The sequence below is a fragment of the Abramis brama genome (genome assembly GCF_963993115.1).
Source record: "Abramis brama genome assembly, chromosome: 17".
Lineage (NCBI taxonomy): Eukaryota > Metazoa > Chordata > Actinopteri > Cypriniformes > Leuciscidae > Abramis > Abramis brama.
The window spans coordinates 8588612-8603702 of NC_139979.1; the positions used below are offsets into that span (position 1 = coordinate 8588612).

Sequence of the window (15091 nt, forward strand, 5' to 3'; positions counted from 1 at the left end):
GCCCTCTATTACTGCCTACAGATTAGTATGCACACTTACACACCTACACTAACGACCATGCTCTCTTTCCCTTTGTGTGTGTGTGTTCGCGCATTTTGGTGTTTGGTTCATCAAGCTTAGAGTCCTTTCACCCTGCTCAGTGTGAGATAGCACTCTCTTACTCATCTTGAATGAGGCCTCTTTAATATCTCAAGAGTTTTAGACAACTTAGAGATTAGATCAAATGAGACATTTATGTGCTTCTTAGAGTTTTTTCACTGATCAAATGTCCTCACTAATATCATGTTTCTCTTTGGCTGCGTTTACACTTGGCATTGACATGCGACCTTAATCCAGATGTTGTCCACATACACATTGAAAAGACAAGCGTAAACAGCTAATGTAGCTGTGTGGTTTTGCGATACAGTCGAGTGCGAAGTACATCGCAAATATACTGAAATGTTTGCCTTAGCACCCGAAAGTTGCAGAGCCATTCATTTTCTGTAAAGAACGCACATTTTTCCCACCACAGCGGGCAACGTTCTCGGACCCATACGTTTCTCTGTACCGTTTCCATTGCGGCATCTATCCACATTATTAGTAATTGCAGCCTCTTCATCCCCCAAATGAAAACTGTTTTTAAAATAAAACCCACCACTTCAGGTCGACTTTGCTCCGGAGCCATTCTTTTTTTCTTTTTTTTTCGGGAATGCGAGATCTGATCTGTTATCCAGATACAGAAGCCACTTGTGGACAGGTGTAAACGCACCGTGTCCTGATTGGCTTATGATCCGATCTGCTTGATCGGATCACGTGATCGCACGCCAAGTGTAAACGCAGCCTTTGAGTCTTAGAAGAGATCTCATCATCTCCAATTGTGCTCAGTACACGAGTTCGCCTGACCATCAAGTCTTATTAGTTAATAGTAAACGAACTTGGCTTGCTGTCCTCAAAGGAGGCTCGATCCTCCTAACATTGCATAGAAAGAGAAATAATGGAATAGAGGAGGAGATATGGAGGTGGAGGGATGCTGGAAGAATTGTCGCTGAGATGGCTCAATAACTGCTGTTTATACATGCTCAAATTGATGATTGACTGGAGTGAATGAACTTACGTTTGGAACCTCCCAAACCTAAGTTTGAACTTCATGTTTTCCAAGGTACCAAAGTCAGCAATCTCAATATGAACTCAGTTTTAAAAAATCTGTTTTATTTTTGCATTTCTCTCACTCTGAGTCGGAGGAATTTCAGTGTGGGGTTCATGAGTGAGGGTGACAGGAAGAAAGAGAGAAAGAGAGAGAGGAAGACAAAGGCCCTGATTTGAAAACTTAATTACATCCCTGAAAAAGCATGTCATCAGAACAACAATGAGATATACATCGTTGACTGTTTAATTGAGCATGAAAAGAACTCTCTTTTTAGATCGTAACGCAAAAACTGCTTCTGCCAGGCCAGCAAGGGCAAGGCAATTATGCGAGCTCACCGGCATGCTGTTTGGAAGTCACAAAGACTTAACCCTGTAAAATGGAGACTTGACTCAGGGGGACACCTGCACCATCTCAGTCACCATGACAACTTGGCCTACACTGTCATTCACCAAGACACCTACAAGTCTTTCCCTATCCTGTGTGTGGGTGTAATTCCAGATCATCTGTTTTAGGTTGTTTCTGAGAGGTGTTTTCTGCCTTCTCGGATTCTTTGGTTTGGTCCTGATGTAGTCCTTCCCAAACAGACCAACAATGGCACAAATTTTAAAGTCACCATGAAATCAAAATGGCCAATTCTTGTTGTTTATCCAACATCTGTTCTCTTCTCTGATTACATGTCTTTCAGTGCGAGGGCTAGACAGTATTTCACATGAGCAACATTATCCACAACGAATCAATTTCTCATGGACAAAATCAAGTCCCGACCTACATTTCAATCAGATACGTCAAAAAAGAACTCAAGAACTGGATCAGTCCATTTTGTGAATGAATCATTCAAACAGGTTTTGCTGACTGAATCAACTGATTCAAAGGAACAACTCATTCAATCATTTAATTCATGCGCCACTACTTTTTTCATTAATTCAAATTAATATTTAATATATTACTTTAATTCCAGTCTTCAGATAATTTGATAATATTATATAATAATTTGATGGTGTTTTTTCATAATTTCTTTTGCTTCTGCTTCTCCAGAATTTTTTTTGTCATTCTTCCAAATTCTTCCAAAACCAAATTATCTGAGCTTTATTATCCAAAGATTTGAGACTAAAAGCAGATACATAAATGAAGCATAAATTTGATCTGTTATTAATTATGGAAGAGCAAACTCAAAGCAATGCAATTTTCCTCTGTCGTTTGTGTCTTGCGCTCATGGTAAATCAACATTGATTCAGCAGTCCGTATCCACTCAAAGGCAATATATTGCATTCTTCTGATAATCTAGTGCCTTTGAGTTGCTTTTTTAGATGCAGACAAACATGCTAAAAAAAGAAAAGTGGCACATGTTCAATGCAGCTGATGACCATTTTAAGTCTTTTTGAATGGTATCTAATTTTCAGCATCAGCTTATGTTACATACTGTCGTCAAATTACCGTACACCAAATTAGGCCGAAAACACAACACAAACACTGCACGCACCATTTCTTTTTTCTTTTTTCTTTTTTTTAACACAACAATCCGTGACATCTTCTGTATTGATATTCAAATTAGTACAGAGCTTTGGGTGGACTTAGATGAAATTCACCAGCTATTTATACATGGAGCATATTATATCCAATGCTTTGCTTCACCGCCATCCAGGCTTAGCTTGGATTAGTGAGCCGTAAACAAATGCACAAAGGCCTTTGCGCTTTCTCCTCAGAATTGTTTCTCACGTTATCTAAACTAGCAAACTGCGATGCCGAAACGATCAAGCAATTGTTTCATTGTGTTTCATGCACAGAGCGAGAAAGAGATCCCAGTTTGGATTCCATAGTGTTATTTTGAAACAAAGAGCAAAATGCCCAGTCATGAAATAAAAAAAATAAAAAAAACTCCTCCTTTCGTTACCATTTGGCCTCGTTATTTCCATCCTAGTTAAAAGGCTTTTTTTTTTTACCCTTCACTTTCATCCCTCTCTCATTCTCCCTGTCCAAGGGGTGTTTATCTTTCTTCAGGATGTGGTGATACTGTGACAGCTGTTTTGGAGGAGTTAGAGAGTAGAGATCCCTCTGTTGAAAGCCTGGCCAGAGTTCCTCGGGTGTCCCTTGGACTGCCCTCTCTCTGCTGGAGGTTTTGTTGATTAAGCCTGTGGCCCATTAGCCTCTCAGGTGTGGGTGTTGGCCGCTGGGTTTTGATCCACATCTGTTGGACCTTTAGGCCACTGCAGTGTTGGGCTGCACACAGAGCACAGTGTGAGGTAGGAAGGGTCGCTTCTAAGGTCTGTGTCTACGTGGAGAATGTGGATCTTTAAAGACTTAAAGATGTAGAGCCTCTAATGTACACAAACAGTGTCTTCTCATTTTACATTACATACAACATTTATCTCACACACACACACACACACACACACACACACACACACACACACACACACACACATATATATCTGCTATCTGCTAAGGGGTAATTAAATGTTAATTAAATGTAACAAATGTAACTTTTATTTGAAAATTAAACAACATTTTATCAAACTTTGATTATTGCCATAACCTTTTAAACCACTTAGAAGATAGTGATCAAAGTACATTTTGTAAAAATCACCTGTCAAGTTAATAATATATAGCCTATATACATCAGCATATGGGAGTCAAATTGGACGACTACAGGGACTCATCTCAGGCTCACTCATTTAACAGTTCATCTATTGCTAAAATTATGAAAAAAATCAGTCAAGAATAGAAATTTTTTCAAATCAAGAATGTCAAAATCAGAATGCTTAGTTCGTGCATAAAAAATGTCCGTCAAAACCAATTATGTTGAGCGATGTTGACTAACCTGGTGAAGTTTTTCAATTGGATTGGTGTTTATTCTCTTTAACATGCAGTGTATTTCACTCAGTTCCCTGATCATTCTGATTCAATTTAAGCGAGTGAAGAACAAATTTATATTTGCGTGCGTTATGTGTACGTTATCATTTCTGACAGACAGCATGTTGAAGCCACTCAGGCCGCCAGTTTCACCCTCTTCTTGGGAAGCTATGACGCATTCAAAACTTTCGGTAGTGTGGGTTTTCCAGGAAATGCTTGCACTCCCTGGACCTCTGCTTCTCATAAATACCGCTGTGTATTGTGCACAGACATCAATGTTGGGATATTTAAATGATGTGCATTTGAAAACAGATGGATCGTAAGGTAATAATTATTTTATTCTTACACCATGTGCAGTGCAACGTGATGCGACAAGCAGGAATTGATCCATTATAATTAGAAATACTGGATGCGGCGCGAATTCCCAACTGTAAACTGATGCCCCATTCTGTTTCTGACGTACTTCAAGCACTCACGCTACTTCTGATACAAAGAACAAATGGATTTGCAATGGTCGCTTTGTCTCGTCTAGTGTAGACAACTGCAGGCTGTTGCGACGCGACACGACAACTGCCGCGTTCAGTTTAGACACTGCGTTAGCCAGCAAGTATTCAGTAAAGTGATTGATGCCCATGAGTTTATGTCAGCTTTCGAAAGTTTCCGGAATATAAAAACATAATAAAATATTCAGTAAGACATTATGATTCTGTTTCTGTTTATGAATGTATTTAGCATACATCTTGCTAGGTTCAGTCATGTAGACCACTGATAATTTATCTGTATTATCCTCAAACGTCAGTGAATCACAGCGGCAGACAGACACGACAGACACAGAATTTGATTACACCAGCAGCAACATTAACAGGATTTACATGTATTTGCATAGAGAATGTCACTTTTTGTTGACTTTAACATGTGCAGTGATCTGTGGGGTTTTGTTGGTTTGTGTTTTTGCTCTGCTGGCATTGATGTGGTTTTATCTATTTGACTGTCTGTTCAACGTGACCTCCAGTCCATCCGTTTGCACAAGGTCTCCACAATCGCCTCACATCCTGACAACACAAGAGACAAGGGAAACATAGTGGCAAGACACCCAAACCCCCGACCCTTGTATCTCTTTTGCTCTCGTTGTGTCTTTCGTCTTTTCCTTGCATCTCCCTCGATCACTCTCTTATGACATACTCCAAAGCGTGGCTATGAAAAGACAGGAAGTGAGGGTAACGGTAGTCTGTTCCCTCTTGACAAGATCCTTAGAAGTGAAGTTTCTTCTTATTCTCACTGTTGTCTCACTTTTGCGTGAAATGCCAAAAACAACACGGTGCAAGTCTGGAAACTAGCAAACAACAGAGAGAAGAGAACACAAAAACACCCCAAAAAAGATATTTCTGTTCTGTTAAGTCTTTTCTTTCTCTGTCTGATCTTCCGAGGCCGTCTGAGGGAGCGGATCGTGTCTCTGACAGCAATCTTCCTCAGGACATACAGGCGAAGTCAGAGATGACGTGTTCTACAGAAATGTCATTTCTCTCTTTTAGCCGAGCGTCCTCGGGCTGAATGAGTCTGAAGCCGAGAGGCGTCACTGAACTCAGGGTGGCTGAAGGCTTTCTCTATCCCTCCTGCTCTTTTCGCTAGTATTGAGATTAGAAGATGTGCTTTCAGGGGCTGTAAACACAACACTCTGGCCTGGTAGATGTGTTTTGGATTTTTTGCTGAGATTACAGAGATTATGAACAGCGTTATGAGCATCCTCCAAAAATAAAACAATGAAAGTGATAAAACAAGAAGAGTATCATGAGAGGGAAGATGACAGACCTTGAATTTCTCTCATTAGGGCCTATGGTTGGATGGATCGGTTGCTCATGTTCTTGCTCATCTCAGTTGAATATATGCGGTGCTTTGTGCCTGTTTTCGTTTTGTACCTGTTTTCGTCAAAGATCTACAACCACAATAATGCCATTCTAGCAGCGCATATGTGCTTCAGATGATCAATGCAATAAATCACAGTTCTAATCGCAATAAGTGGATCGCATGTCAAAATGACTTTTCCCAAACTGTAAATGGTTAGTTCATCCAAAAATTAAAATGATGCATTTACTCACTCTCATGTTGTCTTCGCACGTCACGCAAGCATTTGATACATCCATGTTTAGTACAGTATATGCGTCATTGCAAATCTGTTCATCATATAAAGCCATTGTGTCTCTTGGATTAGACCACTCAATTTATTATTTTTACAATTAAGATTTTTGATATTGGACTAAACATCTCCATCACCTGCAATATTGAACTAAATTAACTTTATATCGCGAATCATATCGTTTACATCAACGATACATATCGTCGTATTTTTATATCTCGATATAACAATGTATCGTTACACCCCAAATTATTATTATTATTTTCAAATAATTTAAATATTTTTATTTATTTTATTTAAGAGTTTGATTTATCATCTTGATAAAAGATTTTATCAAAAAAACCCAAAAAATCCGTACAATAAATTGCAGACTTCTACAATATCTAGGGCTGCAACTAACAATTATTTGATAATCGATTAGTTGGATCAAATTTATTTATTTATTTTATTGACAAAATACACAATTCCACATCCTGCTCAATGCTGTCCTTCAAACAAACGTGCCAAGTTCTGCCAACTGAATGCTATGAAAACAGCATATATAGTGAATCAATGGTATATATACCATATATGCAAAAGAATGTGCAAAAGAGCTATATAGGAGTTTTTAGTATGTGATGCATTTATTTAATAATTCAAAACATGTTTGTCTTTTTCTCTCTCTCTCTCTCTCTCTCTAGGGGATGAATGGTACCTGTGCCGGCTGACTCTGACCCTCTTCAACCTGTCAGATCTGCAGTGGGCCATGTTCCCCTATCCCTACCTGGCAGCTGTGGGCCCTGACACTGGTGCTGGCTCTGTGGTCTACAAGCTTGTGGCCCGAACTGGCGATGGCTCAGTGGGAACAGCTCACTTCCTATTGGTTGATGGTGGGTTGGATGGGCAGACGCTTTAATCATCGGAAAACTGTCAATACAATCATGCTGCCAGTAATAACGCTGCCCCACTTTAGATAGAAAGGGAATTAGATTGATGTCTCACATGCAGACATGCATTACATGATCAATAATTTTAACCCCATGCATTGTTTATGCTTGAAACTCAAATGGTTTAGCTAACACACTCAGCTTAGGTTTGCGAGAGAAATTCACAGACTTAGGAATGTACTGACAGGTTGTTTAAAGTTTTTTGTTAAATTTTCTTTTCATGGGATGGAGTTGCCATGAAATCATAATGAAACACCATAGATACGCTTTTATTTTGAAACAATGGCAATGACATGCCTTTTTCATTAGCCAGTTGGTTACTGCTGTAATCGAAATAGCATAAAGCACTAAGTCACTAATGTAATCCATGCCGTTTCCATAGTTATTCGTTCCTGTTTAATGTACATGATTTTATTTAGTGCACAGAGACCAACAAAGGTTAAATGAATTTGACACACTGTGGAATTCAATCTACAGTAATTAATCAAAAGCAAATTGACCAAATGTTCTTTAAACATATATGTGTGCATTCTGATCTATGTGTGTGTGTGTGTGTGTGTGTGTTAGGACAGGTGTGTTGTACTGGTTTTATTGTACCTCTAGGACATCTTCAGAAAATCATAACCTCTCACAATGGCTAGTCATTCATCATCTGATATGTTGTGACATTACAAAATTACTTCTCTGGTCCATAAGGATTTATACTCTGCTATAAATATTCTGTCTCTGGTGATATTACACTCAGATGTTTATAAAATCTGGCTTTAGGTGTCGTTGCCTATAGCGCTCTTTCTCCAAGTTTTTGATCAGTCTTTTAGTTGAATGTCATTCATTATCAAGTAGGCAATTTACAATTTGGACTTACAGAAAGATTTACTTGCAAGAAAAATGGTCTTAATGTTTCAGGTAAACATAGATTATAGACAATAGAAATAGAAAATAGATGGAAAATATAAAACGGACAGTTCGGGTCTTGGATGCTGATGGGTCATTACAGCATTTCAGCCATGTTATGTTTCACAATAAGTTTGCTTAATAACATTTTAATGAAAAATTGTGTCCTTAACAAAATCAAGGGTGTGTTATTTTATGAATATTTTCACAGATAAAGGGTTGCAGGCATTTTACTGTATGTTGTGCCTTACAATATCCTTTAGCCTTGACTATATTCATATAGTAGTGTAAAGGCAGCTAAAATAGTTACAGCACACTGATCATATTTCATTATGCAATAAATGCAGACACTATTGTTCAAAAGTTTGAGGTTAGTTTCTTTAGATTTCTGAAGGATCGTGTGACATTGAAGATTGGATTATTAATGGCTGCTGAAAATTCAACTTTGCTATCAAAAGAATAAATCAATTTTTTTATATTTATATATTTTCAATATTGAATATTTTCTATTAAAATATATTCTATTTTCAATCAAATAAATGCAGCCTTGGTGAGCATAAAAGACTTTCAGAAACATTAAAAAATCTGACCAAGCCCAAACCTTTGAACAGTTTGTATGCAAAAATAACAATAAAATCATTGATGTCAGGTAGATAAAAAAATGTTTCCTTTTGTTTAGTAGCATGTAATTGTGTATACCTGAATAGTCAATTGTTACATCAATTTGACTTAAAACGTAAAACAAGAAACTATCCTGTTCCTGTCTAAGTGGGCAGTTATTAGCCTGAATAAGATGCAAAGTGGAGATAATGGGTATAGATCATACGTTTCTCATCATCATTATTCGAAGAGAGCTTGTAAAGACAGAATCAAGCATGATTCTGAATCAGAACCTTTGCAGATGAGTCTTCAAGCAGCTGCAAGAAGGGCAAGGCAGAGCGGGAACAGCTGGGAGATCTGCTCCGCCTCAGCAGCTGTGTTCTTCATCCACTTCCTCTTCCTCCAATCCCAAATAATGACACGCTCAAGGGGACAGCGGTTAAAATGAGCTCTTGTCTTGCTATTGTCCTGAAGGAGGAACAGAGGGGAGCATAATGCTCCTCACACACATACACACACAGATGCACTGAACCACAGCTGGCAGAAGGGTCCCTTACTCCTAATGTGTGTAAAAAGACTTCAAGGCTTTTATGACTTTGTAATCCTCTTGCACTTTGAGCTGAACTTTACAAGAGTTGCTCTTTTTAATATGTGATTATAAACAAGTGCCATATCACAGTTTTTTAGGCGATTTATGCAGATTTTTTTCTACATGCTCACAAGTCATGATTTTAAAATTAGGCAGGTTGTTCCTACTATGCAATACATTTTCATGTCCCGATAATAGGCCTATATGTCGTAATATACTTAATATACTGGTAAATTAAATTAATATATATAAAATATATCTAAAATATATTTTCTGTTGACCACAATCAGTGTTATTTTATTATGATTTATTTACTACTATAGTATATATTAATATTTTGAATTACCTTTTATTTTATAATGATAATAATATTTATTATTATTATTATTATTATTATTTTTAGTAATTTTAGTACTTTAGTAGTTTCTTAGCTTTTTATGTTTAAGTTTTTTTCATCTAATATTTTTTTTTTTTTTTTTTTATACTGTATAGTATATTATTAAAATATTTTGCCCTTAGACTTAACTTACAATTGTGTTTTATTTTATTTTATTTAAATAGATATTTAAATAGACCCATTAAATGGGTGTGTTTTGTTGTGACAGGTGGGGAAGATTCATTTGAAGTGGACCGAACAACAGGAGGAGTGAAGACCACAGGGCGACCTCTGACCCCCAGTAAGGAGTACACACTGACCGTCCAGGCCGTGGACCCGCAGGGCAGGAGGGGCCCGCTCGCCTCTGTGTTCATACTGGCCGGCTTCCGGCCCCCTCAGTTCACCAACACCACCTACACCATCTACATCCCAGAGAGCACTGGGGTGGGCCAAGCGTGAGTACAGGAAATTATGTGTTAGTGGGTGTGTTTGTGTGCATCTGCAAGTAAGAAGATTCAAAATTTGCTGCTCATTAGAGGGTAAGAGAAGGATTGTGTGAACGTGACCAACTCTGAAGCTTTATGTGTCATCTGTTGCATGAAACAATTCGCCTGGAGGGATAGCGGAGGTTGAGAGAGGGGGGACAGAGTGAATGGAGGGGTTGTGGCGGAGAGGAGGAACACAGATGCATCATTTTGTCCCCAGGCTCTGAATTTGAAAGCGTGTTCAAATTCAAATATTTATTAAAAGAAACTTCTGGATAAACATGAAGAGCAGTGTCTGAATTTCCCCCTTCGGGCACTGGCACAGACCAGAGCATAATGATCTGTGTGGAGGAGGAGAGGACAACTAATCGTGGAAAGAGAAACATATTAAAAAGAGAGGAAAAGAGAGACGTATTAAAGAGTGTGGAGGGGAGATGACATGGGAAGAGAGCCAATAAAATGTATCACCATATCTCAGACTTGCATTATTTCCCATTTTCCAAAATCTTGTGAGTTGCCTTGCCGTCTGCTGCCTACAAAAGCAGCTGCATTCTAAAGCCCCGTTCACACAGACAGTGTTTTTATTATATATTATTATATATTTTATTATATATATTTTGGCCGCTAATGGGCAATTTTTTTTTGGTGCCATACTGGCAAATGGCCATAGCTTTTGAAAATAATTTGTATGTTTTCTTGCTGCTTAAAATGAACATTGTGCAGGCTAAAATGTGAATGGGGCTTCAGGGAGCATTTGAACTTAAACGGCTATTTCTTAAAAATAGGGAATGTTTTACATCAAGGCAACATCTCTGTGTGTCACACAAAAAGAACTTCTCATGTGAAGCACATGCAACTTGAATTAAATCCAATAGTTTCATGTTGATAGTTTCACATTTTTTATGTTTTTTTATCTTTTATTCAGTAAGGATGCATTAAATTGACCAAAAGTGACGGTAATGACATTTATAATGTTACAAAAGATTTCTGTCTCAAATAAATGATGTTCTTTAAAATTTTCTATACATCAAATAATCCAAGAAATATCATGGTTTATTTAAAAATATTTAGCAACTTTTTGTAACATAATAATAAGAAATGAAATAATAAGAAATGTTTCTTGAGCACCAAATCAGCATATTATCTCTGAAGGATCATGTGACACTGAAGACTGGAGTAATGGCTGCAGAAAATTCAGCTTTACTATCACAGAAATAAATTACATTTTAAAATATATTAAAATATAAAAAATGTAATTTATATATTTATGTAACATTATTATAAATTGTAATATAGTAATATGTAGTACTTTTTTGTATTTTGATAAAATACATAAATATATCATTATAAAAATAAATACTGTCTTGCTTGGTAGCTCACAATGTGTTTGGAACAGAGTTGGAAATTCTATCTTCTCAGAGGAGAAATTCCTCACAATTCATAGTACATGTACATGAATTAAATGCTGGCCTGTACACTAAATCTGTTTCCTGTATGTGTCTGTAGGGTGGCGGTGGTCCAGGCTATCTCTTTCCAAAGGAAGAGTCTGTCCTATATGCTTCTAGTAAACCCAGGCAACCTGTTCAGCATAAACCAGGAGAGTGGCGCGCTCAGCCTGACACGTACTGTGGACTATGAGAGTGGACAACATCTCCATCACCTGCAAGTCAGAGCTTCTGAACCAGATACAGGACTGAGCAACATGGCAGAGGTTAGCACACCTTTACCTAGCTATCTAAACATGGTTTTTCCTTTGATATTTATTGCTCTTAAACTAATTATAATTTCTTCAGATTTAAAAGCATTTTTCAAAAAAATGTATCTCCAAATGTACATTTAGGTCAGAAGTACACAACTAGTTCTTTTGTTGCTTTTTTTTTCCAACTTATAAATTGTATTTAACAACACACCTAATTAGATTAAACGTCTTAAGGCCTGTTCACACCAAGGATGATAACTATAAAGATAACGATAAAGATACAGTTCTAAAAATTGTTCTCAACATTAAATAGCAGAGTTCACAACACAGCTATAACGATAATGGCACAGAGAAACTATATCATTGGAATCACTTTCAGACTGATTTTATCCAGCTGAAAACATTGACAGTCAATCAGAATCCATCCTGCTGTAACAAGCTCGAAGCGGCAGACGAGCACGCACTTAGAATAAACTGAATGATATCATCCGCTGGTGTGTATGCTAATATAGTTATCTTTATAGTTATCGTTCTTGGTGTGAAAGGGCCTTTAGGCTTGACATTATGATTCTGTATGTGTGGCTGTCAGTCATTCACATCAAGGCCTTGTACAATTTCATGACACATCTGGTTCTTTCAGAAGAGAAAGTTACATATGCTTTGATAAACACAATAACACACGTGCATAAAGGTACACATAAGCACAAACAGGAACAAACATACACATATCAGCAGAAAAGCAGTAATGAGAGATTGTGTGGCACTGAGGCCATCAAACACGCCACAGCTGTGGCCACTTATGAGACTTGGTGGTGCATGTGTCTTTATATGTAAGATAAAGTGATGTGACAGAGGCAAAGAAATATAACAGATGTTTGATCTATTTTACCCATCATGTTGTTGTTGCCGTTATTAGAGGCGCAAATGTATCCATCCGTGTGTGCGTGTTGTTCACACTGTTGTTGTTCCATGTTGATCTTCTTTGTTTGGCAGAAGTTCCTCCAGAATAATTGAGTCCTCTTGGTGGACTTGGCTGAGACACAGTGATGTGTAACTGCGTCTGTGCCAGCGCCAGTCACACACACACACACACAAACACATTTTAGATAATTGTCAGAGTCACTGCCCCCTGCCAAATCATTACACCATCTGTGAAGACGACTCCATGAGTAGGACAAGCTAGAACTGAAATGAGATGAAACAAAATGAGTGAAGAGGAGAGGAGAAGAGAGCAGAAAAGATAATAGACAAAACAATATCAGAAAAAAAGAGAGAACGGAGATGACTACGGTGAGAAGAAAAGAGTGTCTCAATGATTAGACAACAGAGAAGAGGTAAAACAAGACAAGGTGAGAAGAAAAGAGACGAGGCAAGATTAGAAAAGAAGACACAACACAAACAAATGAAATGAGACCAGAGAGATGGAGATAAAAAGACCAAATGAGTTGACGACAACAGAAGAGACTAAAGACAAAGGTGAGATGACGCAAGAGGAGAAGAGAAAATGAGATGAGAGGGGAGGAGATTAGATGAGACAAGAAAAGAAATGAAGAGAAGAGTGAGCGTCTGTCCTCTTAGCATGTGAAAAATAATTTCATAAATAATGATGAAGCTCTGCTCTAAGACTCTTCATTCCTTTTAGACCCCTGTTGTTGTTGTTATTAGCAGTAATGCTCCTCCAGCAGCAGACATCAGATTCATTACTGCCATATTCAACCTCTAGCAGCCATGAAACAAACAGAACGTTCCCCTCTGTTGGGCAGATTCCCGAGGGACGACACCAGTGAAAAAGGAACCTGTAATGCAGCGCTACATGGGCTTTAAGATGCTGTCCTGACGGCTTCAGAGCTGTATGGTCAGCTATGGTGCTGTGTGTGTTATGTGTAAGGAACTTTTCCCTCTTGGCAGTTCTGCTCCTCTGAGATAAGCAGTTTCGCGGGACTCTCCCTCACCATGACTAACGCTCCCACTGAGAACACGTACCTCGCTTTCCCTCTGCCTCTGTTCGGTCAAAGTCAAATCCTGTGCCAGTATTCAGTTTGAATGCTCACAAAATCGCTGCACAGAGAGAAGCCTGAATGTAGATACAGGGCCTCCATAAGCTATTATCTGAGCTTCAGTTGAGATCTGCTACATTAAAGTCTACACACTGAGTTTGACTGCGGTTTATGTGTGTGTTTGTGGGGTGGTTGAACCATTTGCATTCAGTGGCTTCTGCCACAGCTGTTCTGTTCTGCCTCTGTCTCTTCTTTTAATGTTATCCCGTGTTTAATGCTGTTCTTAACCGAAAGCCTTCAGAAAGACAAGTGGCTCAGGACATTAAATGAGTCTATACTCATGCAGGGTTTTAGTCCCTGTAGAAAAGATAGCCTCCTATACAGATATTAAGCTCAGCCATATTTCTGGAAGTTAAATTGTCTGTCATATACTGAATTGTAATGAAAAATTGTATTTAAAAAATGCATTTGGTTACAATGACAAGAAAATATTTTACTGATGGATAAAAATAGAAAGAAAATGTACAACCCAATCCATCAAGTGATAATTTGTAGCTCACTTACTCTCATAATAATGCAAATATTGGCATGTTTTTAATCATTTTGTATAGCCATACAGTATGAATTTTGCATGGAAGGTCAGTAAGGACTCTTGAGTATGTTTGCAGAGGTTGTGTTATAATCATTATCTACCATTGTGGATGAGCTGGTTTGCTAATGTTCTGTCTTGTTCTGTTTTAATCTGTCAGTAAAGTATTGTAATGTTTGGTATTTTTAACGCGTCATCACAAGATTCTGTGGCAAGAGCTATTTTAGTCTTGAGGCATATAATGCAATAGAACAGATAACAGATTTCTATGTCAACTTAATGTAAAGCATTTTAAATCACCCATTAATGTTCTTAGAATTTGGTAAAAGACATACAATTGATGGTTAATGCCTCTGCACTCACCCATCAATAACTCTATTCAAGTCATTTTGATGCTTTAAAACCCTGACTAAAATACTGACTAATATAACTTGAGGAAGCTATTTGAATGTTTGGAAGGAGGCTTTTTTTTGGCGGGGGGCTAACCATTCATGTTTCCATACTTGTCCACATAAATAACGTCTCTCTCTCTCTCTCTCTGTCTCATTTTCTTACTTATGCAGGTGGTGGTTCACATCACAGATGAGAATGACTGCACACCAGAGTTTATGCACTCCATTTACAGTCGAGACAACGTCCCTGAGACCACCCCAACTGGTACATCATTACTGCAGGGTGAGTGTCTGTTTCTCGATTTGTCTCTCTTCCCATCTCTGTTACCGTCTCACTTTCTGTCTCTCTGTCCATGTTTTTCCCCCGGCGGTCCTGCTCTTGAGGCAGGTGCTGTTGCCGATTGCTCTGCGGGGGCAACTGTCTCTTCAGCTCA

The 15091-nt window shown here is 38.1% G+C and overlaps 1 protein-coding gene across 1 annotated transcript in view; it reads left to right on the forward strand.

Moving 5' to 3' along the window:
• LOC311067782 (neural-cadherin) overlaps positions 1-15091 on the forward strand; it is a 117029-nt gene that overhangs the window by 49107 nt on the left and 52831 nt on the right. Inside the window, exons 2-5 of the mRNA XM_084089857.1 lie at positions 6791-6979; positions 9725-9950; positions 11487-11691; positions 14829-14940. Coding sequence (XP_083945983.1) covers positions 6791-6979; positions 9725-9950; positions 11487-11691; positions 14829-14940 — 732 coding nt within the window. The remainder of the gene's footprint in view (positions 1-6790; positions 6980-9724; positions 9951-11486; positions 11692-14828; positions 14941-15091) is intronic.